We start from the raw sequence: 25,175 nt of genomic DNA on the forward strand, positions 1-25,175 counted from the left end.
AGAAGGCCTTGGCAGTCAAGGAATTTCTGACGTTTGTCAGATACCAGAGCCGTCTTCGGAATTCTCAGTCAACACGAAGATCGTTTGATCATTAATGAAAATTCCAAAGCAACCACTTGGTAACCAGATGTTTTACATGCTTATTTTTAGAGGGGAATTTCTAAGTGTTTAAATGTCTCAGTTGCACTATATTTTTAAAACAAAATATTAGAAGGACACGTAAAATTGGAGCCGTCCTAAGGAACCCAGGTTGCAGAGTTGCTCTAACTAAAACTAAACTAAACTAACCTCCCTCCCTGGCAAGTATACAAACATGAATGACAACTTTGCAAGAGGACTCCTGCCTGCCCATTTTCAGAGCCAAAGGACTACTCGCTTCAATATATGCTCCATGGCCACAGACTAAATAAATACCTACGTAACGGGAAGAAAATCTGTGTCTTGTGACTTGAATTAGTTTGCTATAGCCATTAGTTTTAACCAGCTTAACTTGCCAACATGGTTGGATTGCTCATGAGGCAACATGGCAAAGTGTCTTTCAACACGTGTTACAAATAGTATTTTTTGTGCGAGTTGAAAAAAAAAGAAGTTGGATTTGGTTACTTTTACCATTAGTGTAAACATCAGAGGGTGGGTGAGTTAATCCTTCTAATCTGCAGGTATTTTAAATTCACATGCTCAAAACCTTGCTAGGAAAGGCATGCCTCTGCCTTCAAGGAGCTTTTAATTTAAGGGGGGGTAAAGTAGGTATGGACTATACCTTGGGAGGAGTTCAAGGCCACCTTTAGTTTCCTCAGTGCCCATCAGAGTGCCTGGCACACAACATCTGGTAAATTTTTGTTGAACAGTTTGTTGAATGAGTAAAACTGAAGGGTGCATTTACTATGATGCTAAATTCTCTGGTATAGAGTTCAATGTCTATGGCTATACCACGGAAAAGGGAGGGTTTCATAGACTACCATGGGGGATGGAAGGCATAGTGGCTTGAGCTGGCACAGCAGGGCTAGAAGAGAGGTGACTCCTGGTGAGAAGCAACAAGGCAAGACACTGGCAGTGGTGGAGGCGGGACAGGAAGGAAGGACGGGCACGGCACGTTTGTTCAACGGGAGCTCCAGATACAGTGTGCGCATGTCCAAGGATCAAGGGGAACTGCAGCCAACTCTAGGGGGCCAGGCAGATTTATTTAAAAAACCCACTAGTTACAATACATCTGAATGCATAGAGTTTGAGACGTACAGATAAGTTGCAAGGGTATAAATCGCTACCACTCTATATGTACTCCGCTACCCTCATGTGCTCCGATTCCCACAGGACTGCCCCTTCCCTCCTCTGAAATACCTGGTGTTTGTAGTCACATGCACTCACCTGCTTTAATAATGCAGAAACGAAAGTGACTTGAGAAACAGGATCTAAAACTGAACTTGATCAAAGAAAATACATGACAAGTTTTATTTCTTCACGGGGCAGCTGGATACAGCTGCAGAAGCGTCATTTGCTTTTCCCATCACAGACTCAAATGTGAAATAAGGAACTTGTTTGATTAGTTTAAGAAACAACAGACTGCTTTACTTTACAGAGCCGTTTAGGGCTGCATCAAGGCTGGCTTTTAGAAGAAGTGAGGGTGTATGGAATGTTTTGATTTGTATATAATTCCCAAATGTTGTGCTGAACAAAACTGATAAGTATTTCTTGCATAAAGGTTGTAAAGGAAGCAACTAATCAAAGCCAACATCTTTGGTTTTCATGTCCGAAGGAGAGGAGAAGAGTTGACTTGTGCTCTGAGGGTGGCTCACCAAGATGACGCCAAGGGAAAGGCGCTGGATTCAGTGTGAGACTTGCTCCGGCAGGATTCTTGCATGCTGCTGGCAAAGATTAGTGAGAGGAAGGCTGGAGCCAGGCATGCTTCAAGACGGTTTGAATTTGGCAGAACAGGGGAGAAGAGTTAATATCTCCAGCCACAGAGTGGCTTCCTATTTCCTCTATGTCTGCTGGACCTTGTTAACATTATCAGTGTATCTGCTATAGGGTGAGTTCTAAGCTTTTCTGTCTCTCTTTGGGGATTAAAAAAAAAAAAATCCACCTTGTGACTGCCCCATCACTTTACAAATTCATTATTTACACTCCAGTTGATTTCAGGAGAGAAGCTCACACTCACGGTCATGCGTGTGATAATGATTCCTTCAAAGGTTGTTGGGAATCCAATCTAACAAAGCTCTGATATACACAATAACACATAACAAAGGGATTTACTGTCAAAACGTTTATTGCAAAATGGAGTCTTAAAACAAAGGAAAGCAAAGAAAAGTTCACATCAAAATGAAATGTATGACACCAACTTGGATTTCTGAATACATTGTGGACTTTGTGTTGGAATATCGAATTCCAACAATGAAGTCAATAACTGAGTAGTCTTACCACACAAGAATAAAATTTAATCTTCCATACAAACATGATACACGATTTTGGCATAGGACTTGCTCAGAATAACATTGCGATAGAATAATTGAGAAAAACGTTTTGTTAAAAAAAAAACCAATAAGGTGATAATGCCATCTATTCAAAGCTCACACTCAAAGAATATAAATATTTTCTATCATTTAGTACAAAAATTTTAAAACAGTGCAAAAGCAATATGTGCAGTGTATTGTATCTGACATTAAAAGGTCTATTATTCTGCACACAATATAAAATAGTTAATGTACGTGCCTGAAACTCTAGCTCTGAAGTAAATAATCACATGCCAGAAAGCTCCTCACAGGTAATAGAGTGCAAACTAAGCTGGAGTCTGAGGAAACATAGCTAGTCCTCCAGATGGCCTGGTAGACGCTCATTTCTCATCAGGGAGGCTGCATCTACAGCTCTCAGGCTATGTTACAATCAAAAGAACAGAACAGATTCTTCTCTCTGGAAATGCTTAACATCTAAACAGGAAAACAGTCTTACCCCAAAGCAGCAAAAGGTACCTGATTATAGAAAAATTATGCTCTATGATGTATGCGGTGCAGTAGACTGCTAGTTTCAAAAGGCAGCAACAAGTCTAGTGTATCAAGAAAAAGGATCAAGATTTAACTCAGAGTAAGTTTTAAAATTATCTTTCATGAAATTCTTACCACTCCAATGAAACCTCTGAAAAGCAAAGTTGTGTACATCGTAGTGCCATGAGAAATCGTTTTAGATCTCTCCCAAACCTTCCCCCCCACCCCAATTCCTTGATTTTCATGGGGATCAAGTTTGAATTCCCCAGCTGGTGGTAAAGTCTAACAAATCTACTGCATATTAAAAATCACTGGCTAATAAAAAGAAACGAAATTGAGTTATTTGTAGTGAGGTGGATGGACCTAGAGTGTGTCATACAGAGTGAAGTAAGTCAGAAAGAGAAAAACAAATACCATATGCTAACACATATATATGGAATCTAAAAGAAAAGGTTCTGAAGAACCTGGGGGCAAGACAGGAATAAAGACGCAGACGTAGAGAACGGACTTGAGGACACGGGGAGGGGGAAGGATAAGCTGGAACAAAGTGAGAGAGTGGCATGGACATATATACACTACCAAATATAAAATAGATAGCTAGTGGGAAGCAGCTGCATAGCACAGGGAGATCAGCTCGGTGCTTTGTGTCCACCTAGAGGGGTGGGATAGGAAGGGTGGGAAGGAGACAGATGCAAGAGGGAGGGGATATGGGGATATATGTATATGTATAGTGATTCACTTTGTTATACAGCAGAAACTAACACACCATTGTAGAGCAATTACACTCCAAAAAAGACGTTACAACACAAAAACAACAACAACAAAACTGATCTGAAAAGTGAATTAAAAGCTGTATAATTAACATCTTCATTAGAAATTCTGCCTATGGCTGATAAATATTTCTTTTTAAATTTAATAAGGCTAATAATAGAGTCTAAAGTCTTCTAAATCATCTTCATAGATCAAGGGAAACCACTTTAAGATTCTGTTTATATGATGCAGACTTCAGGGATGTTCAAAACCCTAGAAAGACACTGATTTGGAACAGAAAGTAAAATAGCCAGTGCCCTATAGTAATTACCTATAGCCCAATTTTAGGTTAGAACACTGCAAGCGTATCACTGAGGTTATCAATTCTGCTGTGTCCAAAATCTCTGCAGTTTCCTGATGGCAGAGTATTGAGCTATGACCATCTCTGGAATTTCTGTGAGGAAAATGGCAGCAGTCGAGAGATTAGAGAAATATTACCTGAATGATGGTAAACCTAGGTCTGGGTTGTTACCTTTCTCTTTTGGCCTTATTTGGCTGCTTTTATTAATGCACCAAAACCTTATGTATAATCCTAATAGATCTAATTATTATTATACATTTTTATTTAATGTAAATTTTAAAAAATGTCCATCCCATTCATTTCATACGTTCTAAATTTATTTCCGGTTATTCTCAAATGAGAGACAAGGTTTACACTCTTTTATTTTTTAAGGTTTACACTCTTACATAAGGTGCACAGATCCCAAAATCAGCCCACAGAGATTCCATTATGGGTAAGGCCTTTCCTGACCACACTTTAAAGTCCACAACACTCCGCTATGGGCCTCATCCTTCCCTGCTTCGTTTCCCAGCGTGCACTTATCAAATGTTTACTACATGATGCATTTGTTCTGTTTGTTGGCCATCTCCGCTTGCTGGCCTGTAAGCTCCGCAAGTGCAGATTTTCATCTAGCTGTTCCCTAGAACGGTACCGGGCGCAAAGGAGGGGCTCAATGAATTCTGGTGGGATGGATGACTTTACCTTGGCCTGGGAAGATGTGCAAGAATAAGCTGTGAACTACCTGGTCTCTGGCTCTCCTTCAGGTTACATGGCACAGAGCCCCAGGGCATGCTGGGAAGTCAAGAGCTGAAAACCATCCCCTCTGCTCCACTCCAAGATCTTCTGCTTGAGTGGCTCGTCTTGAATCAAAGAGGCCTCCTCCATGTCTGAGTGCAGACAGGATGCCTATTTATGTTTGCACCTGTTTGTCACCAGCAATATACTGTGGTGTGTGTGTATCTGTGTCTATATTTGCATAGACATAGGAAGTGTATCAGATTGGGTATGTGGGGAACCCATCTTCTAGGGGAAATGTTTACCTCTTCTTTCTGTGTTTGCCTGGTCTGTGGGTGGTAGCAAGGCCTGCAAACACCTCAGACTAGCTAAACCTTGCCATGTGCATGGTCTTCAAAGGGCGACAGAGTAGATCGGCTCGTGCAGCTTACGTTCCAAAGATGTTCTCTATCATTCCTGAAAGCTATTCACTTTAACTTTCATCTCATCCTACTCAACAAATATCACTTGAAATTGATAGTTTCGTTTTCCAGGTTACAGAAACCACTTATTTTTCAGTGTCTTTTCACTGGCATAGTTAACAGTAGCTAACATTAACTGACCACTTACCATTGGCCTGGTACTGTGTTAAATGCTTTACATGTATCATCTTATTTAATCCTCACAACAATCCTTTAGGTAAGTACTATTACCATTCTCAAGTTAAAGGTGAGCAGACGTACAAGTTAAATAATTTGCCCAAGATTGCACAGCGATTTTGAATCACGATCTGACTCCAGATCCTTCTATTTATCACTATTCTATACAGACTGGTCTCTACATTTCACACCCAGAACATTTTATTAGTAATTTTTCTCTAAATAAAGCTGGCACAGAGTACTGATCATTTTGTGGTATTTTCCACCCTTAATGGGGATTGGAAGCATGTCATGCTTCAAATTCCAGGAGGCTTTTTATGATCAAATATACTTGGAAATAATATTAGACAATATCTATGATGATATCCTTTCTTAAATCTTCTATGGGCTTCCCTGGTGGCGCAGTGGTTAAGAATCCACCTGCTAATGCAGGGGACACAGGTTCGAGTCCTGGTCTGGGAAGATCCCACATGCCGCAGAGCAACTAAGCCCATGTGCCACAACTACTGAGCCCGCGTGCCACAGCTACTGAAACCCGTGTGCCTAGAGCCCGTGCTTCACAATGAGAGAAGCCACTGCAATGAGAAGCCTGCACACCGCAACGAAGAGTAGCCCCCGCTTGCCACAACTAGAGAAAGCCCGCGCGCAGCAACGAAGACCCAATGCAGCCAAAAATAAAATTAAAAAAAAAAAAATCTTCCATAAAAAGAACCACCCAAAGTACTTTGGTTTAATAGTCAAATGAACGGCACTGCTTTCAAATTTAGACTGAAAAAAAATCTTTCTTTGTTCTTTTGCCTTTCTGTATGTACATAACTACAAATGTTTTGTAGTTTTTTAATATTTTATAGTTTAAACAAGCTTTGACAATTCTGCGATAACATTCTGAGAATATCTCTCTGGCTAGCTAGGTTTTCAGAGCAGCACCTACATTTACTTCTCTTTAACACCAGCATGGCTGAGTCAGAGTTAAAAAAAAGAAATCTGGAAGGCTAGATCTGCAATAAAAAGGACCCTTCATTCTGCACTTTTTTCTAAGTAAGGACAGCTTATCTTTGCTATTCTTTTTATAATATTTAGTTCTGTCTTTAAAATATCTCTACATGTACTTAGAATCCAGGATTCTCATGCCCCTCTGGAAAACAAACACACACGCATACACTCCTGCCCCCGTATTAACGCTCACGCTGCCTGGAAGTGTGATCCCTTACTCTCTCTTTCTCTTTGTATAAAGTATAAGCTAAGCCTTAGATGACAGTGTGCTGTTAAGAAGCTTCTGGGGCGAGCACTGGTGTGAAAGTGCCACAACACTGCTGTTTGGTTTCAAGTCAGAGTATTTCTCCTGCAAACGTACTACTGAAAACATCTCTTGCGTTTTACTTTCAGAAGTTGTGCTATTAAGTATTAAAAACCCTCAGCACTTAGGTATTTCTGGAGAAGTATTTGTTAGAACTTCCTTTCGTTTCAATTTTTTTATTGTTAGATTTTTTAGTCACTATCAATTATTTCTGACCATAAGGGGAAAAAAAACATAGTATGTTACAAGAAAATCAAGTGTCAAAGAAGAATTAGGAGTTAAGAGTGCTTGTTGAAAATGTAAGTTTTTTAAAGCAACTGAATAAATCAAATCAAATCAAACTATAATGTATTCATTTTTAAAAAGCCAGAATGTCATTCGTTAAAAAATGCTATATTACATATAGAATCACAAGTTTCTATAATCAGGCACCACATTTGCTGATTCATTGAATAGACCTTTTTGGCTTAATCCCCTCCCCCCTTTTCTGTAAGCAAAGACAAATCAAAAGTAAAATCGTAAAGAAATGACTGTCATATAAATGTGATTGGCCTAAAAATGCAGTGCTTGGTTTTCTACCTCCTTACTGGTTTTTGTACAGACTGAGATAACAAGTTTCTTTTGTTTTCCCGGACATTTTCAATTTTAATACTTTGCTCTCTGTTTTCATTCACTATTGTTATCCATGTCATTATCTTCCTCATCACCGTCATCATCACCATCATCATCACCTTCTGACAAGTCAAAATCACTGAACCCCAGGGCCATGTTGACCTTCTTCCCCCTTCTCTTAGATGTAGTTTTGGAAGAATTCTGCTTGGCTTGCATGTTTATCTGCATCCCAGAATGCATCACAGCTCCTGCTTTGTTCATTGAGAAGATATCCCCAAAGCCCATCAGCATCATGGCCTGCAGACTTTGGTTCATGCCATGGCCCTCCCCGTTACTTGTTGCTGTGATCTGACATGACATCTCTGCACTGTTTGACTCCTCTGTCTTAGATTCAAAGTAAGACTCCTCAGACATTCTTGCAGCAAGAGGCAAGAGAAGCTATCATGAGGGAAGAAAGGACAGAAGTAAAAAGAGAAATTAGGACCAATTTATATCAAGGAAACAGATACCACAAAATTAGTGGGTGTTGCACAGAAGGTAAATGATTAGTGAAATAAATGAATGTAAGGGATTATTTGAGAATTTATTTAATGGCAGGTTTGGCTCCAGCGTGTTTACCATAATTTATAAATGACAGAGTAAATCACAACCAAAGGTTTGCAAAGCACCACAGCAAGCCGAATTTCCAATAGGAAGGAAGTTGTAAGTTTTAAGCCCTCCTTTTCCTTAAAACAAAGTAGTTTTTAGAATTTCTCTCAATTTTTCCCAATTTGACTTTCATATGGAAACATTTAGTTAATTATTATATTAAAAGAGAAATTAAGTAGAGATTAAATCTCGAGTTAAAAAAAATAAACAAGAAACCTTGGACCAAAGAAGAAAAGCTTAGAGGAAGCATAAAAACAGTTTAGCAGTCAATTGGGAGATCTGGGTCATTAGCTACCTTTTTAGCTAGATTAAGTATCTATAAACTATAAACAGTCTAGAATTCACTTGTCTCCCTTTATTATTTATTACAGCCAGATATAATTCTTGTTTTCCAATTTATGAAATCATTCACTTGTAAACAAATTCTAGATTGTCTCTAACATTTAAGTTATAAACAAGTATGTAAATACATGGGAAAACTGGGAGGAAAGGAAACTAGTATTAATTTAGATTGTTACCTTTGTCTCTATTCTCTACAAGTTTCCTTCTTTTAGCAGAATTTTTTTCTAGGAATTCTTCTCAGAGCAGATACAGACATTTATTTTCAATCTTACATAATTATTTTAAACAGCCAACCTATTTCCATAAATGTTGTTCATTTCAGGGGTAAAACTGTTAGGATCTCAAAGTGTTACTGCCTCTTCCTTTGAGAAAGAAGCAAATTAAGGCTTCTATTTTGATGCTGTTTAAATAAGGGTAAAAAAGTAATATAACTCTGGGATGACCTTCATATTCTGCATGTAAAGGTACTTTTTAGGACCAATTTCCTAATTTTTAAATTAAAGTTGGAATCAAGTTTTTTTTAAAAAAACTATCTTAACTCCACTAGGAAAAGACCTCTACAGTTATTAGTTCAATCAGAACTTCACATAATTCAACTAAAAAGCAGAAGTTACATGGAAGAAAGAAATTGTTTTAGATCCTTTAACACCGGAAACGGGCTATTACTTTCCTTGCAGTCAAATTTCCCAGCCTCTCAAATTTGTTTTCAATTGTTAGATACTCTCAGGATCTCTTTCCTGCTTATCTATTTTATTATTTCATATATTTCATAATTATTTCACATTATGTTAAGATCTCAACAAATGCCTCTCAAATAATCTATTATTTTTAAAAGAAGTAAAATTTCTACATCAAGCTACAACAATCATTAAAAATAAACATTGTTCATATTTGTGTATGGAAGATTCAGCTTCCCAAATATCTTTAACTAATGTTTTAATTTCAGGAAAGAAAGTAGTGTCCTTCCTTGAAATAAATGCAGTAATACAATTTTTTTATGACGTTACTTTAATATTAAACTTTTATAATTAAGATGAGGCTACACAGAGAAAACCTCAACCTCCAGTCGCTTCCTTTTAAAAGAGGTTTATTCTTTTTTTTTTTTTTTTTTTTTTTTTTTTTTTTTTTTTTAAAAGAGGTTTATTCTTATCAGTCTCTCAGAAACCTCATTTAAAGTCAACTAGAAACTGATGTGAGGATAAAAGAAAATATCTACTTATAAAATACCTGAGCACAAACCTTTCCTTCAGAAATACCAGCTCTATGAAGAAGAGACATTAAAAGCAAGTACTGTACAGAAAGAAAACTTAGCCTTCATAAGTAAAAAAAAAGGAAGAAAATCTCATTGAGATCGTGCTGCATGCTGTCCATTGTTAGATGGTAGCCTTCAGAGCAGTTCCTTTACAGAGAGTTTTCTGCATTTAAAACGCAAGCATACAACCTACTGTGCACTCAGAGTTTTTCATCATTTATTATACAACTGCGTTACTAATAGCAATAATGTGTGCAAGGCAGCCCATAATTTCTTAGCAAAACTAATGCCAGTAAACTAAAGAAAGGTTCTAAAGCATACTTTAATGGGTCCTTTAAAGTTTTTTCTTAAAATGCTACATTTAGAAAGAGTCAAGCCATGCAGTGCTTTATAGCTTAAGATTTCAATGTACTTAAAAAATCCCCACAACTCTCAGACTTCAGAAGATGGCCATATTTTTGCCTCTCATCAGCTCTGGGAGAAGCAGTGTTCCCTTGAAGATCCTTAAGGTAATGCTTTCTGAGTCTGCCTGTTGGTACCAATTCAACCAGAACAGGAAACTTTCCTTAACTTCTTTTTTGAGAGCCAAGTTAAAATTCACTGAACTTACAAGTACTGTGGTACTTATAAGATGTGGTACCCATGACAGTCTTATGCATAGCAATTCAGTTCTTACTTTGGGATTCCCTGGATAACCAAAGTCATTTTTGAAAAAGTTAAATCTGATGATAAACATTTAACTTCACTGTATTTTCCTTTTTTGGAAATCAGGTTATTTCTCCACATAAATTGGAAAAGGAGGCAAACTATTTTATTCTTTAGACACTGGAAAGTACTTTGCAGTTGGGCATTGGCTGCTAAATGGAGATTAAGACTTTTAAAAATAGGAAAGTTTTTTTTTTTTTTTGCGTACGCGGGCCTCTCACTGTTGTGGCCTCTCCCTTTGCAGAGCACAGGCTCCGGACGCGCAGGCCCAGCGGCCATGGCTCACGGGCCCAGCCGCTCCGCGGCATGTGGGATCCTCCCGGACCGGGTCACGAACCCGTGTCCCCTGCATCGGCAGGCGGACTCTCAACCACTGCGCCACCAGGGAAGCCCAAGAAAGTTTTTTGAAGATCACAAAGTGAAGGGCATTTAAGAATTTTTTTGGTATAATCGCCATAGCAACTATCAAAAATGAATTTAAAGTACATAACAAGTGTACTTTTAGTCTTATTATTACTTGTGATCTTAAAGTGGACATATATTGCCCATTAAAAACCCTGGAAAAGCCAATGATAAATTTATACTTAATTCCTAAAATAATAAATTATTTAAAATAGGGAAGAATGCTGAAATTTGACTAGATTTTAATATATCATGTTAACATATAAGCTCATGGTAAGTATATAAATAGCAAAATCCTTACAAAGCATTTTTATCTTAGTCCAAATACAGGACTTGGAAAAAAAAAACCAGTATATTTTTTGGTGGAGTAAATACTGGAAGCTTGTCCTGAGAGAAGTCTTTTTCCAATCTTTTGCTGCTCATGATTGTGACCCTAAATTGAGCAAGGAATATTAATTCTCGTCATTTATAGATCATTAAGTTAGCTCTCTTTTAGAAGGAAAACTCGGTGAAGTTCTGACACATCAACGACTTTCTCAGACAGCTAGCTGCCTTGGTATAACATTTATTAATTACCGGCGGACTCTATAAAGAGTTAATCAGCCTTGAGGCACAGGCTCTGGGGATCTAGCAGATGGTGTGAAAATACACTGAATTTTATTTTTGTAATTCTAATACACAAACACACTGACAGAATAACAGTTCTCGGAGAAAGAGCCAGAAATAGGCTAAGCTTTCCTTCTAAATTTCTGGCATTTTGTTAATTGAAAAGAGATAGGAGCGCTACGGGAGTGTAAATGTGGATCCTTTAATGTAGAGGCACGAGGCAGGAAGTGAGGAGGCAGCAGGGGAGGGGGGAGGGGTGCCATGCTGCCATGCTCAGCCAGCCTCCTAAGTACGGGATCCGTGAACCCTGCAGGGAACACTCACCGGGGTGTTGGACTGTTCCGTCAGCTTTTGCTCCCACATCTTTAGCCGTCTTTCTCGTTCTTTGAGCTCCTGCTCTTTAAAGCTGAGGTCACGTTCTAGTTTCTTCAGCCTCTCAAGAGTTGCTTCAATTTCACACCTGCACAGGGATATAACTGGTTTAAGTCGCAACTTTGCTGAAGAGGTGTTACATGCTGAGGGGTCCATCACAATGCTTAATCAAAGGAAAAGGCTAAACCTGTGCTTTGAAACCAAACAGTAAATGAGCAGAGAATAGGAAATCTTTCATATCCTTCAAAATCAACAGGTAGTTTCTAGCTTGGAAACATCAGCTCAGAATACTTTCTCAAAGCAGTGACGAACCACTGGGTGGGGCCTGAGCTATGGAGCTGGTGTCTTGGTTTAGCCATTTAATAAATGCTTATGGTCAGGAGTTCCCTGGCAGTCCAGTGGTTAAGACTTGGGCTTTTGGGACTTCCCTGGTGGCGCAGTGGTTAATAATCCACCTGCCGGGCTTCCCTGGTGGCGTAGTGGTTGAGAATCTGCCTGCCAATGCAGGGGACACGGGTCCGTGCCCCGGTCCGGGAAGATCCCACATGCTGCGGAGCAACTAAGCCTGTGCGCCACAACTACTGAGCCTGCGCGTCTTGAGCTTGTGCTCCATGACAGAAGAGGCCGCGATAGTGAGAGGTCCACGCACCGCAATGAAGAGTGGCCCCCGCTCGCCGCAACTAGAGAAAGCCCTCGCACAGAAACGAAGACCCGACACAGCCAAAAATAAATAAATAAATAAATAAATAAAAGAATCCACCTGCCAATGCAGGGGACACGGGTTCGAGCCCTGGTCTGGGAAGATCCCACATGCCGTGGAGCAACTAAGCCTGTGAGCCACAACTACTGAGCCTGTGCTCTAGAGCCCATGAGCCACAACTACTGAAGCCCGCACGCCTTAGAGCCTGTGCTCCGCAACAAGAGAAGCCACTGCAACGAGAAGCCCACGCACGGCAACCAAGAGTAGCCCCCGCTCACCGCAACCAGAGAAAGCCCACGTGCAGCAACAAAGACCCAACACAGCCACAAATATATAAGTAAGAATAAATTTATAAAAGAAAAAAGATTTGGGCTTTCCCTGCCGTGGACCCAGGTTTGATCCCTGGTCGGGGAACTAAGATCCCACAAGCCACACGGTGCAGCCAAAAAAAAAAAAAATGCTTACGGTCATCTGGCTCTATTATATATTATCTCATCTTACTCTCATTACAGCCCCAAGAAACAGGTACTAATCTCACAAAGAGAGAGATGGGAAAATGACACTCCAGTTATATGATCACTGTCCTACCCCTAGTAAGTTCACCTTAGCCTATTTGCTGAGTAGCTCAAGTAACTGACTGATTAACTGGACTCAGTCTCCTCAGTTGTACGGGGTGGTAGTTATCTTCTATCAGGGCTCCACAAGTTGCCTGATCCTAATAATTACCTGGGCAAAACATACAACAAAACATAGATTCCTAGGACCCTTCCTCAGAGCTCAGGATTCAGTAGGGCTGGGTAGGGCTTAGGAATCTCCATTATCTGAAAGAAGAGCCAGGTCGTTTTTTGACAATCAGGCAAGTGTGGGAATCCTGGGCCAGATGAACTCTAAGGTTCCTTTTAACTCTAATCATTTTAAAAGCAAGTTAGTTCCCTCCTTAGTCTCTATGGGCTGACCAACCTCACCACCTGGAACAATATGGCCAGTTACAGAGACCTGTGCTTTATAGAAACTGAAATTGGTAAGATGGCTCAGGGCAGGTTTTTTTCTCCTTCAGGGCTGTCATCATGTTTAAGTCTAAATTTATGCTCTGAGAGTTGGAAGTTCTTCCTTTTCAGTTTCTGAAGAGCCTGTGAGAAAAGCAACGGTAATGAGAGACTGAGAGAAAGAAGGAGAGACCGAGAGGGAGGGAGGGAAGAAGAGAGAAAGGAGGAGAGGAAGCAGAGCGAAGGGTGGAAGGAAGGGTTAGCGAAGGCGCAGAGGGAAGGACGCAGAACAAGGAAGGGACTGGAAAGAAAAGCCGGTTGGAGATTAGCTGCTGAGCCAACAGCTGCTCCCATGTGCCCCTGGGACACACCTACACGTCCGACTGTGCGATCCTGGTTGGGACTTTGATTACAGAAGGTAGATGCCCCCAGATCTAAGCTGATGACTGTATGTAGCCAAAGTCTGCCTTTTTATGTCCAGGGAAAATCAGAATAAGTGGACAGCTTATCCCAATGCCCTTGTAGATGAGAAGCAGATAAAGGAAAACAAAAAGGTTCTGGGTATTAATTGGCAAAACCCAACTCCGAGAACAGCTACTGAGGTGTTTCTGGACTTGGGCTCCACGTTTTACTTCCCTGGCTGTCTGCAAAGTACCTCAGAGCAAGGGAGGCAGGAAAGTAAGTGGAAAAGCCTCTGCTGTCAATCCCGTCCCTTTTATTGGTGTCATCTGAAAATGATAAAGCCAGGTAAGTCAAGTCACACTAGAGTCCCTAAGGAAAAGCAGTAAATCAGCCATCTTTCAAAATGATGACTGTATCATAAAATCCAAATTTTATCCCTGATATTTCAGACAAAGTATTATGCCCATTTATAAATAAGTGTTTTTATTTTTCAAATGGAGGATTAAGGGAAAAAACACAGTGTAGAAAACCTTAGGTTAAAACTTTTGTAACAAAAAGGAAAGAATGAGCCATCTTCAATCAATGAGAGGGTGAGAAAAGGAAGCAGCAGAGCTGGGCACACTCAGTGGGATACGGCAGGGCCCTGGGCTGCTGCCACGTGGTGCTTCCACCAAGCCCAGTCCCAACTCTTTTGCCAGGGAAACTGAGCTCACTGGTGTTCTTTTTGATCGGGGTAAATGGCCAACGCATGCAATTTCACTTGTCATTTAAGCCAAGGATTCATCTCAAGTTCCAGCTCTGGGAGCCCACTCTGATTTTAAGCCCTTCTGGAAAATACATCAACAGTTAAGTAAAGCTAAGTAAGCTAAAAGCTGTCGCAGAAAAACAAAAACTGACTGAGTAAATATGCTCTCCAACGAGGCTTTCCCAGACGCCCCGGGATATTGACAGCAGTGGTCCAGGTCCTACGCCACAAGAGATGTAACCCAAACCCGGATGGCAACACAAAGACAGTTGCTCCCCTGGCTGTTCCCTCTGTTTTTCTTGATGTACTGTTTCGCATCAAATGCATTGGCTGATGCCCTTATATAACCCTCCTGTTCTAAAAATATAGTTTAATATGTTTTAAGTTGATGAAAATTTTCCCTATGTCAAAAACAGGCAATGAACTACAATTATCTTCTTTTACTAGACAGAAACTTACTTTGAAATAAAAGATTAATTCATAAAAACAGTTATATATATATTACATGAGAAATAGATAATATATATATTACATTTAGTGTTATATATTAAATGATTTGTGCTAAAATCCAAATTGCAAAGATTAGTTTTTTAAATCTGTTTTTTTTTTTTTTTTTTTGCGGTACGCGGGCCTCTCACTGCTGTGGCCTCTTCCGTTGTGGAGCACAGGCTCCGGACGTGCAGACTCAACGGCCATGGCTCACGGGCTCAGCCGCTCCGCGGCATGTGGGATCTTCCCGGACCGGGGCACGAACCCGTGTCCCCTGCATCGGCAGGCAAACTCTCAACCACTGCGCCACCAGGGAAGCCCTCTGTGTTTTGTTTTTAAGAAGGCGTGCCAGAGTAAGAATATTTTGATCACCAAGGAAGAATGCAACCAGCAGAATGTCTTACCAAGAGACAGAGACCCTGAATGCACTATCACAGCGACATGAGGCTCACTCAGTGCAGGTGACCACAGGGCTGCAGACAATCACAAAGGGCAACGAGAATTGAAAACACGACCAAGAGGATGACACATTTTCTGTTCTTAATGCTCGTGGCCACTATTGCTAATAAGTCAATAGGAGGAGAAACAAGGTGAAGATGTGATGAACAAGGAAAGGTCTGACACTAGATTTCTTGCCTATCACCTATTAGGTAAAAGGAAAGGACATAGTTCATGTGGTTTTTAATAACCTAGTTTTAAAAAGAATTTTCAGAATAATCATTTAAGTTTCTAAGACTAGATGTTCCATCTGGTTTATGTGTAGAGGAAGCTCCACCAGCAAACAAGCGTTTGTCAGAAACACCAGAGCAGGACGGGAGTCCGACTTCACTGATACTTGTTAACTTCCTACACACACTTTGGACCCTAGACGCATGGTTTCAGACACCAGATAAAAGTCAGGGGAAAGAGAGGAGTGGTCTGAACGTGCTGTCCTTTGAAATATCCAGATGACCTGACAAAACATTTCCTTCTTTTGGACACTTGGCACGTTGAGTGGGATAGTTGTTTTGCCCTAATCATCACTTAAAATCATCATGCCCTTGGGCTTCCCTGGTGGCGCAGTGTTGAGAGTCCGCCTGCCGATGCAGGGGACACGGGTTCGTGACCCGGTCCGGGAAGATCCCACGTGCCGCGGAGCGGCTGGGCCCGTGAGCATGGCTGCTGAGCCTGCGCGTCCGGAGCCTGTGCTCCGCAACGGGAGAGGCCACAGCAGTGAGAGGCCCGCGTACCGCAAAAAAAAAAAAAAAATGTAATATAAATGTAATATATATATTATCTATTTCTCACAGCAGTGAGAAGCCAGCGTACCGCAAAACAAAAACAAAAACAAAAACCCATCATGCCCCTGTGATGTTTCTCTTTGCTAAAAGGGAATCCAGTGGAGGGCATGACACTGGCCACAAATTCAGGGACAGCACCACACAGCGTGTGTGCCACAGCAGGCCCGTGGGATCAGACCACCTGGGTGCCAGCGCTGGTTCTGTTTCACATGGTATCATCTTGAGCAGCTGTCCAACCTGTCCAGGTCTCGGTTCTTGCACCTGTGATGTACACACTAGGGTTGCTATGTGGATTAAAAAAGATAGTCCAAATAAACTACAAGCGTCTGGTTAAGAATGTGATAAATGACAGCTGTGTTCGTTATTGTTACTCTAATTAATATGATTATTATTCCCCACGTTTTTAACCAATTACCAAGTTCAATTAAAACAGCTCTGCTGCCGCTCAAACTGTGGTTTAGTGCTTCAGGTAAAGATATATATTCTTTCTCCAGCTCTCAGGATTAACGAATTCCTGAAAGACAGCCAATGAGGAAGCCCCCTAGGCAACTGTTTCCCTTTTACTAAAATACATTAATGTATTACCAATTTTATTTCTCTCATCTTTTTAGCTTGAAGAATTAAAAAAAATAAATTTGTTATTCAACGAATCCAGGTTTATTATACAAAATAAAGATATACACATAGAAAACGCTTTCCCATAATCTCATTACCCAATGATATGTAACACTGACCTTTTTATACTTTTCTCTATGTGCACATACATGTACACATAAATACGTGTTTATTTTAGAATAAATGGAATCATTCTGAACGTACTGGACCGTAGCATCCATTTTTGAATCGTTTATCAGATCTGTAATATGATGAAAGGTTCCATACTATTTTGTGTGTGGGGATATCATAATTTTCTAAATCATAAAACCCACAAAAAAACCAAATCAATCTTTTATTTTACTTTAAGCTCATTTCCAGTTTTATCATTCTAAAGGACGTGATAAACAAATGTCCATACATTCTTGCACAACCTTCCCGTTTATTTTCTTAGGAATGAAATGGCAGTGGGAGAGGTGTCTGATCGATACAGCCAAACTGTCCTCCAAAAGGCAGTATTTTCCCACCAGCGAAGTATGAGGAAGTTTATAACACTGGATATTTTCATGATACAAATTTTTGCCAATCTGATGAATAAATTATGTTCCCTTTGATTCGATTGCTAAATGAGGTTGAATACTTTTCACATGTTTATTGGTCATTTGACTTCTTTTTTTGTGAAATGCCATTTCAGGCCCTTTAATATGATATTTTAATTAAAATGTTATTTTAAAGACAGAAGTGGTGGTTTTAGAGTGTGATCTGGGGACTCCTGAGAGCTTTTCAAAGGTTAAATTGGTTTTCAGTATAACATTAAGACATGATTTACCTTTTCTACTCTCATTCTCTCATAAGTGCACAGACTTTTCCACAGGTTTCATGACGTGGGATAGTACCATAGGCTGAATGCAGAAGCAGGGTTTATTACTGTCTTTTAAATGAATCAATAACTACGTATTTAAATTTTTTTCTCAGTTCTAATTTTGAATGTGGTAAATACTGACAGATGTAACTCATTTAAACAAAAGCCCTTTGGAGTCCTCAATAATTTTTCAGAGTGTAATGGAGTCCTGAGACTAGAAACTTCTAGAACAGATGATCTATCATACAGGAAAAAAGCTGTAACACTATGGCATTTGTCTTATCAATTTATTGATGGTGGGTATTGCTTTCGGTCTTATGGAGGTTTTACATTTTTATATAGAAAACTTACCAACTTTCCCCCTATTTTCTGATTTTGTTGACCTACTTCAAAGACTCCCTAGCTCATGGGTATTAATAGTAGTATTAAAATCCTACTAATCCTTTGGCCAACAGATCAAACAGCAGTTCCTCAGAGAATCCCTTTATTAAACCCTCAGACTAGATTAGATTTCATGGTTATATACACTCAGACGTCCAGTAATGTTCTGTCATAATACTTATCAAAATGGTAATGAAAGTTATTCGTATATTTGTGTTTAGTAGTCCAGTACTGACACTCCATGTGCACTGGGGCTGTTCTGCTCATCACCACAGCCCAATACTAAAGGACACCTTTCCCCAGCAGAGGTTTAATGAATATCTGAATGAATGAGTGTAAGAAGCACATTTGTCAAAGCAAACAAATTAACTTACATATTTCTATTCTTTTGTGTAATATTGTGATGTCTTTTAATATTATTACCACCGTGGTATTTCCTTTTCCAAATATCTGTTGAGCAACTGCGGTCGGTATTCAAGATATGTTCTAGAGGCTCCAGTTACAGCAAGGAACAAAAGAGATGATCCGACTCTCTTACATTTTAGCCAGCGAGACGCACATTATTAAACAACAGATTGCAGAACTACTTATTAATTTCAACTGCAGTAGAAGCTATGAAGGAGATGCTCTCAGGGCACATAAAGTGGAACCTCAGCTGGTCTGGGGTCAGGAAACACCTCCTTAAAGGAGTTTTTTTCAGCTACTATCTGAAGCAGTAGTAGTAGGAGCTAAGTTGGGTTTGGGCATCAGGGCTGGTGTGTCGCTGAAATGGGATGAATTTTATACAGAAGATACTGCATTTGCAAGGTATGAGGGAGAAATATGCATGTGTTGAGGGACCAACGTCAAAAATTAAGGGGTAGAATGATGCTCTTAAGATGAGGTGGCTGAGGCAAGAGCACAGAGGGTGTCATGAATCTTAAGTATTTTGGCCTTTGTCCTAGAGTAATGGGAGCCCCTTATACTGATTTAAAATGGGAGTGATCTGATTAGATTTGTGCTGATCTCTTACTGTAGGAAACAAATATTACTTACATGTTTTGTTTTGTTGATTATTTCAGCCCAGAACAAAGTCCCTCATACACACCTAGACTCCAGCAAACAGTATTACTTTTGTATCACTAAGTAAAAATTCATTTTAACTCACTGGTCCTAGAGATTCCCAAAGAATAAAAAATAAAGAAGGTTATTGTAAAACACCAAACAGAAAGCCCAAAGAAATGTGTCATCACAGGAGTAAACGATTGTCGTTTTTTAAGTGCCTGCAGTATTCATTTGGTATCGGCAGGTGGCGCCAGGCGTCACGTTACTGCCATAGCTAACAGGAGCAGAGATGAGTTACTTAAATCTCTGCTGAGTCAGGGAGGAATTATGTCAGCTTCCAAACATGCTATTTATATTCGTGCAGCATGTGACCCGGCTCCAATGTCTCATCTCGGGCTTACTTCTTCCACTCACACAATACAATTCTCTCATTACTAAGTTTGTTTACACCTGAAAACATTTAATAGGATTTATAACATCAAAACCTTCCTTTTAAAAGTGTTTTTACAGTCTCCTTAACTCTTCCATCAACAGATACAGTGCTCTGCATATTTCCAAGCAGACAGTATTTTTATTTCTCACTGGACAGAGGACAAAGTTTCCTAACACAGAGTGTATACAGAGGAATGTCAGGTAACCGTCTTTTATCTCAGAAGATACTGTTTTAATATGCTTTCTAAATACTTAGACATATGATAAAGCAACAAGCTTAGAGGAACACTCTTTGCTTACATATGAAAGGGAGGGCTTATTCGATCTCCAAAATTTTCTAACACAAAAACACACAAAAAAGCCCCAATTTCTAAGGAATCAGGACTGTCATCAAGTTTCCAGGTTCTGTTCCTGGCTGAAGCTACTCATGATCCCTTAAAGTCAGATGATGTGACTCGGATGCGAGGCACCTACCTCCACTCTGCCTTATTGTGCAGGAATGAGTTACACTGGTCAGGAAGGTTCGTGTCGTGCGACATGGACTCCAGGATTGAAATGATTTGCTTGAAAGACGGCCGTTTCTGAAGGAGAAAAAATAATCACTTGTTGGGATGCAAGAAAGTAGATCTTTAAGAGAAAATCCACAGGTATAGTAATAAGGTCAAGTCACCTTATTACTATATAAGACAAAATAAAATATGATGTAATGTCCCGATTTAGTTATTTTACAACTGTCAGACTGCTCAGGTTTAGGGAACCATAATTCTTATTTTCAACCAGTTATTCATAATAGACTCAGATGTCATTTTTCTATTGTGTGGCCTAAGGTTGGAATGATTATAGTATTTTTCCAGGTAAGGAAAGTACTAACTAATTCTCTCTTTTGGGTATGATTAAGGACTCCTAAAAGGAAAAAGTTAAGTCTTTTAAAAATCTATGTGATAGGACTTCCCTGGTGGCGCAGTGGTTAAGAATCCTCCTGCCAGTGCAGGGGATACGGGTTCGAGCCCTGGTCCGGGAAGATCCCACATGCCGCGGAGCAACTAAGCCTGTGCGCCACAACTACTGAGCCTGTGCTCTAGAGCCCGCAAGCCACAACTACTGAGCCTGCGTGCCACAACTACTGAAGCCCGCACGCCTAGAGCCTGTGCTCTGCAACAAGAGAAGCCACCACAATGAGAAGCTCGTGCATTGCAATGAAGAGTAGCCCTCACTCACCGCAACTAGAGAAAGCCCACGTGCAGCAACGAAGACCCAATGCAGCCAAGAAAAGAAAGCTATGTGATAGGAGCTTCCCTGGTGGTGCAGTGGTTAAGAATCCACCTGCCAATGCAGGAGACACGGGTTCGAAACCTGGTCCGGGGAGATCCCACATGTCACGGAGCAACTAAGCCCGTGTGCCACAACTACTGAGCCTGCGCTCTACAGCCCATGAGCCACAACTACTGAAGCCCACATGCTCAGAGCCCGTGCTCTGCAACAAGAGAAGCCACCACAATGAGAAGCCTGCACACCGCAAGTAGCCTCCCACTCACTTCAACTAGAGAAAACCCGCGTGCAGAAACGAAGACCCAACATAGCCAAAAATAAACAAATAAATAAATTTATTTTAAAAAATCTTTGTGATAAAGCAAGTATAGTAAAAGTTAACAGTAGAGTCTGGGCGATGGGTATACCAGTGTTTACTGTAAAATTCTTGCAACTTTTCCATATGTTTGAAAATTTTTATAATAAAATGTTGGGGGAAATCTACTTATTAATCTAGCAGAACTTATAAAATTTCCTAAACCAGTTGCTCAGAGAAAAATTCCCCAATTTTAAAGCCATCATAACTTCACTGTTCTCAATGTTTATTCCACATTAAAACTAGTTTTGATGCTGGGAAACTCTGAGGTACTGTTTACTAGAAATTGAAAAAGGAGTGGTTAGATGTATTTCTTTAGCTAGCAAAAACTACCCTAGTCTCTCTCTTTAGACTCTAGCCAAGATTGAGACAAAAGGTTTAAACAAAAATGGAGAAAGATAATAAAAGGATGATGTACATTCTCTCTTCATCACACCTCATAATTATACCATTTCTGAACAAATTACCGTTGCAGCAATTAAAACATGCATTTTAATTTAGGAGCACAAAAACAAGAAGGAAGAATGTTGAGGTGGCTTGCTCGCAGGACTTGAGTGCTTCCTACATTAAGAAAAGCAATTTTTCTTAGGAATATAAAACTGGGATATTTATTCTGAGTTCTCCCATTATTGTTCTCTTTCAAGGGGGTGTGTGTGTGTATGTGTGTGTGTGTGTGTGTTTTAAAAGAGGGCGTAAGTAGCTAGATGTCACTGATTGTACATTAAGCCTTGAAATAAGCAAAGAGAAAAGTGCCTTAAGTAGGAAATTTGAAAAAATTCTGTTTGTCTTCTTTGAATTTGTTCCCATTTTAATTTCTCCCACCATGAGTCAAGGTTGCAAAAGGAAAAATGTTTTAATTGTTTGTACAGGAACTAATTATATAATAAATATAGGATTTCATTTTTCATGGAAAAGCAGCAGGAGGAGCTGAGAAATTTTCAAAGAATAATATTGTTCCCTACACTTAATCATTCTTTTTTTTTTTTTTTTTTTTGCGGTACGCGGGCATCTCACTGTTGTGGCCTCTCGCGTTGCGGAGCACAGGCTCTGGACGCGCAGGCTCAGCAGCTATGGCTCCGGGCCTAGCCACTCCGCGGCATGTGGGATCCTCCTGGACCAGGGCACAAACCCGTGTCCCCTGCATCGGCAGGCAGACTCTCAACCACTGCGCCACCAGGGAAGCCCCACTTAATCATTCTTGAGATAAGGTAAAACTTTTTGTAATTGGATGGCAAGTATCCCTGAAAAAATCTTAATTTTATAGTTAGAATATGCTCTCAGATGGAAATTATCAAAGTGAACATTTAGAAGGTAGCAACAATGTAGAATTTTGTGTTAATATTTAATGAGTATTCTGGTTACAGAATACGGCATTTGGTCTAGGATCTTCCTCCGAAGCGGTTTAGGTTCCTTTTATGTATTATGTAGGCTTTGCTTACTTAAAAAGGCACAACCAGAACAATTTATTAAGCATCTGTATACATTATTTGTTATTTTTGTTTTATAGATAAGGAAGATCAGTCTCAGAAAAGTATGAATTGCCCAGTATCACACAGGAAGCAAGTTACACAACCAGGGTCTATGCTCTTAAACACTTCAAAATGCTTTATCACATGACGGTAAGACATTACTTCCTATCAAACTCAGGGCTTTAACTATTATTTTTTTCTCCTTTAGAAATATCATTTTAGAACTTGAACCAATACCCACCTTTACTTCCTTCTTTTCTTCAAAAAAATTTTTTTGAACACCTGGTGGAAGCCACTGGAATGATCTAACATTTATTTACCTAATAGCAGCTTTCTCTTGTATACATTTCTAACTCCTCATTGCAAAAGAATATATTTCTATAGGTGAGCTGAATATTTTAATCTATGTGTTAATACTCTAGAGTCTAAGGACTGAAAAAAAAAGAAATAAAATATATTTTAACCAACTACTGCTCTATCTATGGGCATAGGACTGGCACCCACTCCTGGTTGAATTGCTATATACTTCTAGCCAGAGAACTAAAATGTGCCTCTCAGGAAATAAACCTTGCTCTGGCCACTTGAGTCAACAAAAAATTGTACATCTACTTACTAAATTTACGGAAGCTGCTATAGGGAAACAAAGAAAAGCTAGCTCTATTCCCTCATGGAGCCTGTAATCCATTTAGGAAGAAAAGGTATTTTAAAAATGCAACAGCACAAGATGAGGCAGTAGCTCAGACTATGGTTTTGGAAAAGAAGTAGTTAGTATGGACAGGGGTAAACAGAATAACCAGGGAAGGCTTGATGATGAAGTACTCAGGGGAGAAAAGAAAAGAAGGAAAAGAACATGTTCAGGGAATAAAGGTGTGTAAGGTGTGTCTAGAGGAGAGAGCAATGAGAGAGTCAGAAATGTGAGCTGGATGCATAATCAAATCAAATATAGAGGGCATATATTATTTGTATCAGAATAAAATGCCATGAATTTAGGAAATAAAAATTGATCTCAAACATTCTTCATACTTCACGGGGCTAGAACACAAGATTCCTCTGACCCTAAAAAAGGGTCAGCTTACTACGTGTTCAATAGAGACATGCCAACTTCATGGCGTCAACTCTGGACCTAATGTCCTTGTTGTGTAGGTGTTTACACTATCATTTAATTAATACACCATAAATGTATATTCTTAGAATTTTAATTAACATAGTACAGAGTTTCTGATTAAGAAACTCAAAACCTGCTTTGCATACTGAAATATAATTAAAATTACAGAGATCTAGTTGCATTCATCTAATTCAGCACACATAACTTCAGGTGACATTTCTACTTGAGCATCAGAGAGAAAAATACTACAAAAATTACCAACTGGGCCACAACGGACATATAAGTGGTAGAGTATGAAAATGGTAGTATTTTAATAGTATAAAATAAATGTTCTACAGAAAGCTTGCAAATAGCCACTTATAGTTTCCACTGGATTAGTTGCAAAGTGCAGGCATTTCTCTTAATGCTTAAAAATCCCCATATTCTAAAAAATCACACACTAAAATAAGGCCTACACAGGGGCAGGACAGACCATTCAAAACCTATCAACTTTGTCATAAAAAAACTAATGAAACAATAAGAAACCTAAATAAAAATACTAACAGTTTAAAAACTGTTAAATTCCTTAATAAAAAACAATACTAAGTAAATGTAGGACTCTTTAAAAAAGGGTGAGGGTAGTTTGATGAACGGGAGTGAAAGCAGATGGAGGCTGCTGGTTCACCAGGCCAAAGGTGAAACGCACAAGGCTGGGGAGAGCAACAAACTCTTCCAAGACAAAGCACCGCTCATCCCAGCCAACAGGGAGCACGTGGGGCAGAGGGGCCTCTCCGGTCCGTGTCCCTTGCTGTGCTACTGGCTGCACTACTGTGCTTGGTGTTCAGCTGTTCTCGCTTGTGGTGTGGAACAGTGTGCTGAAAACCACTACTCATGATTCAACATGAATTCTGCCTGATACTAACACAATCCCCATACTCACCAAGTGTTACAAGTTACTCCCACTAGACAAAACGCACGTTTCCGTATTGGTGAATTCAATCAACCCAAGTTCGAACAGGCTATTGAACCCGAGGATGGTCGGGGGGTTCCTGACTCAACTACGCCGTTTGATACATGGGACTTGAGCATCTGTGGATTCCCCTGGGGTCCTGGAACCAACTATCCCCCCCACCCCCCACCCCATACCGAGGAACTGCTGTATATGTTATCATCATTCATTCTTCTTGGGGGTCACACAGGAACTGCATTTAAATTAAGGGAGAAATTCCATTCTTAAATCTTTCTTTTTAGATCTCTATTTAAAAGGTCAGTTTGTAATACACCTATTTCCATGAAAAACCGGACAAATTTGAACTATAAAATTTTAGTTCCTTTCTTGAGAGTATCTCTTTTATTATTATTATTTTAATTAATTAATTATTTTTTGGCTGCGTTGGGTCTTTGTTGCT

The 25,175-nt window shown here is 39.7% G+C and overlaps 1 protein-coding gene across 3 annotated transcripts in view; it reads right to left on the reverse strand.

The window, feature by feature from the left end:
- MAP3K20 (mitogen-activated protein kinase kinase kinase 20) overlaps nucleotides 1-25,175 on the reverse strand; it is a 174,465-nt gene that overhangs the window by 39,878 nt on the left and 109,412 nt on the right. For 2 of the 3 annotated variants that reach the window (XM_060016573.1, XM_060016574.1), the window contains exons 10-11: nucleotides 20,064-20,170; nucleotides 11,627-11,762 (exon numbers count right to left, since the gene is read on the reverse strand). In XM_060016573.1, the coding sequence (XP_059872556.1) occupies nucleotides 11,627-11,762; nucleotides 20,064-20,170 (243 nt within the window). Of the gene's footprint in view, nucleotides 1-1,796; nucleotides 7,786-11,626; nucleotides 11,763-20,063; nucleotides 20,171-25,175 lie in introns of those variants that run through there. The other variant, XM_069540853.1, reaches the window with a different exon arrangement.

The sequence above is a fragment of the Delphinus delphis genome, chromosome 7 (assembly GCF_949987515.2).
Source record: "Delphinus delphis chromosome 7, mDelDel1.2, whole genome shotgun sequence".
Classification (NCBI taxonomy): Eukaryota; Metazoa; Chordata; class Mammalia; order Artiodactyla; family Delphinidae; genus Delphinus; species Delphinus delphis.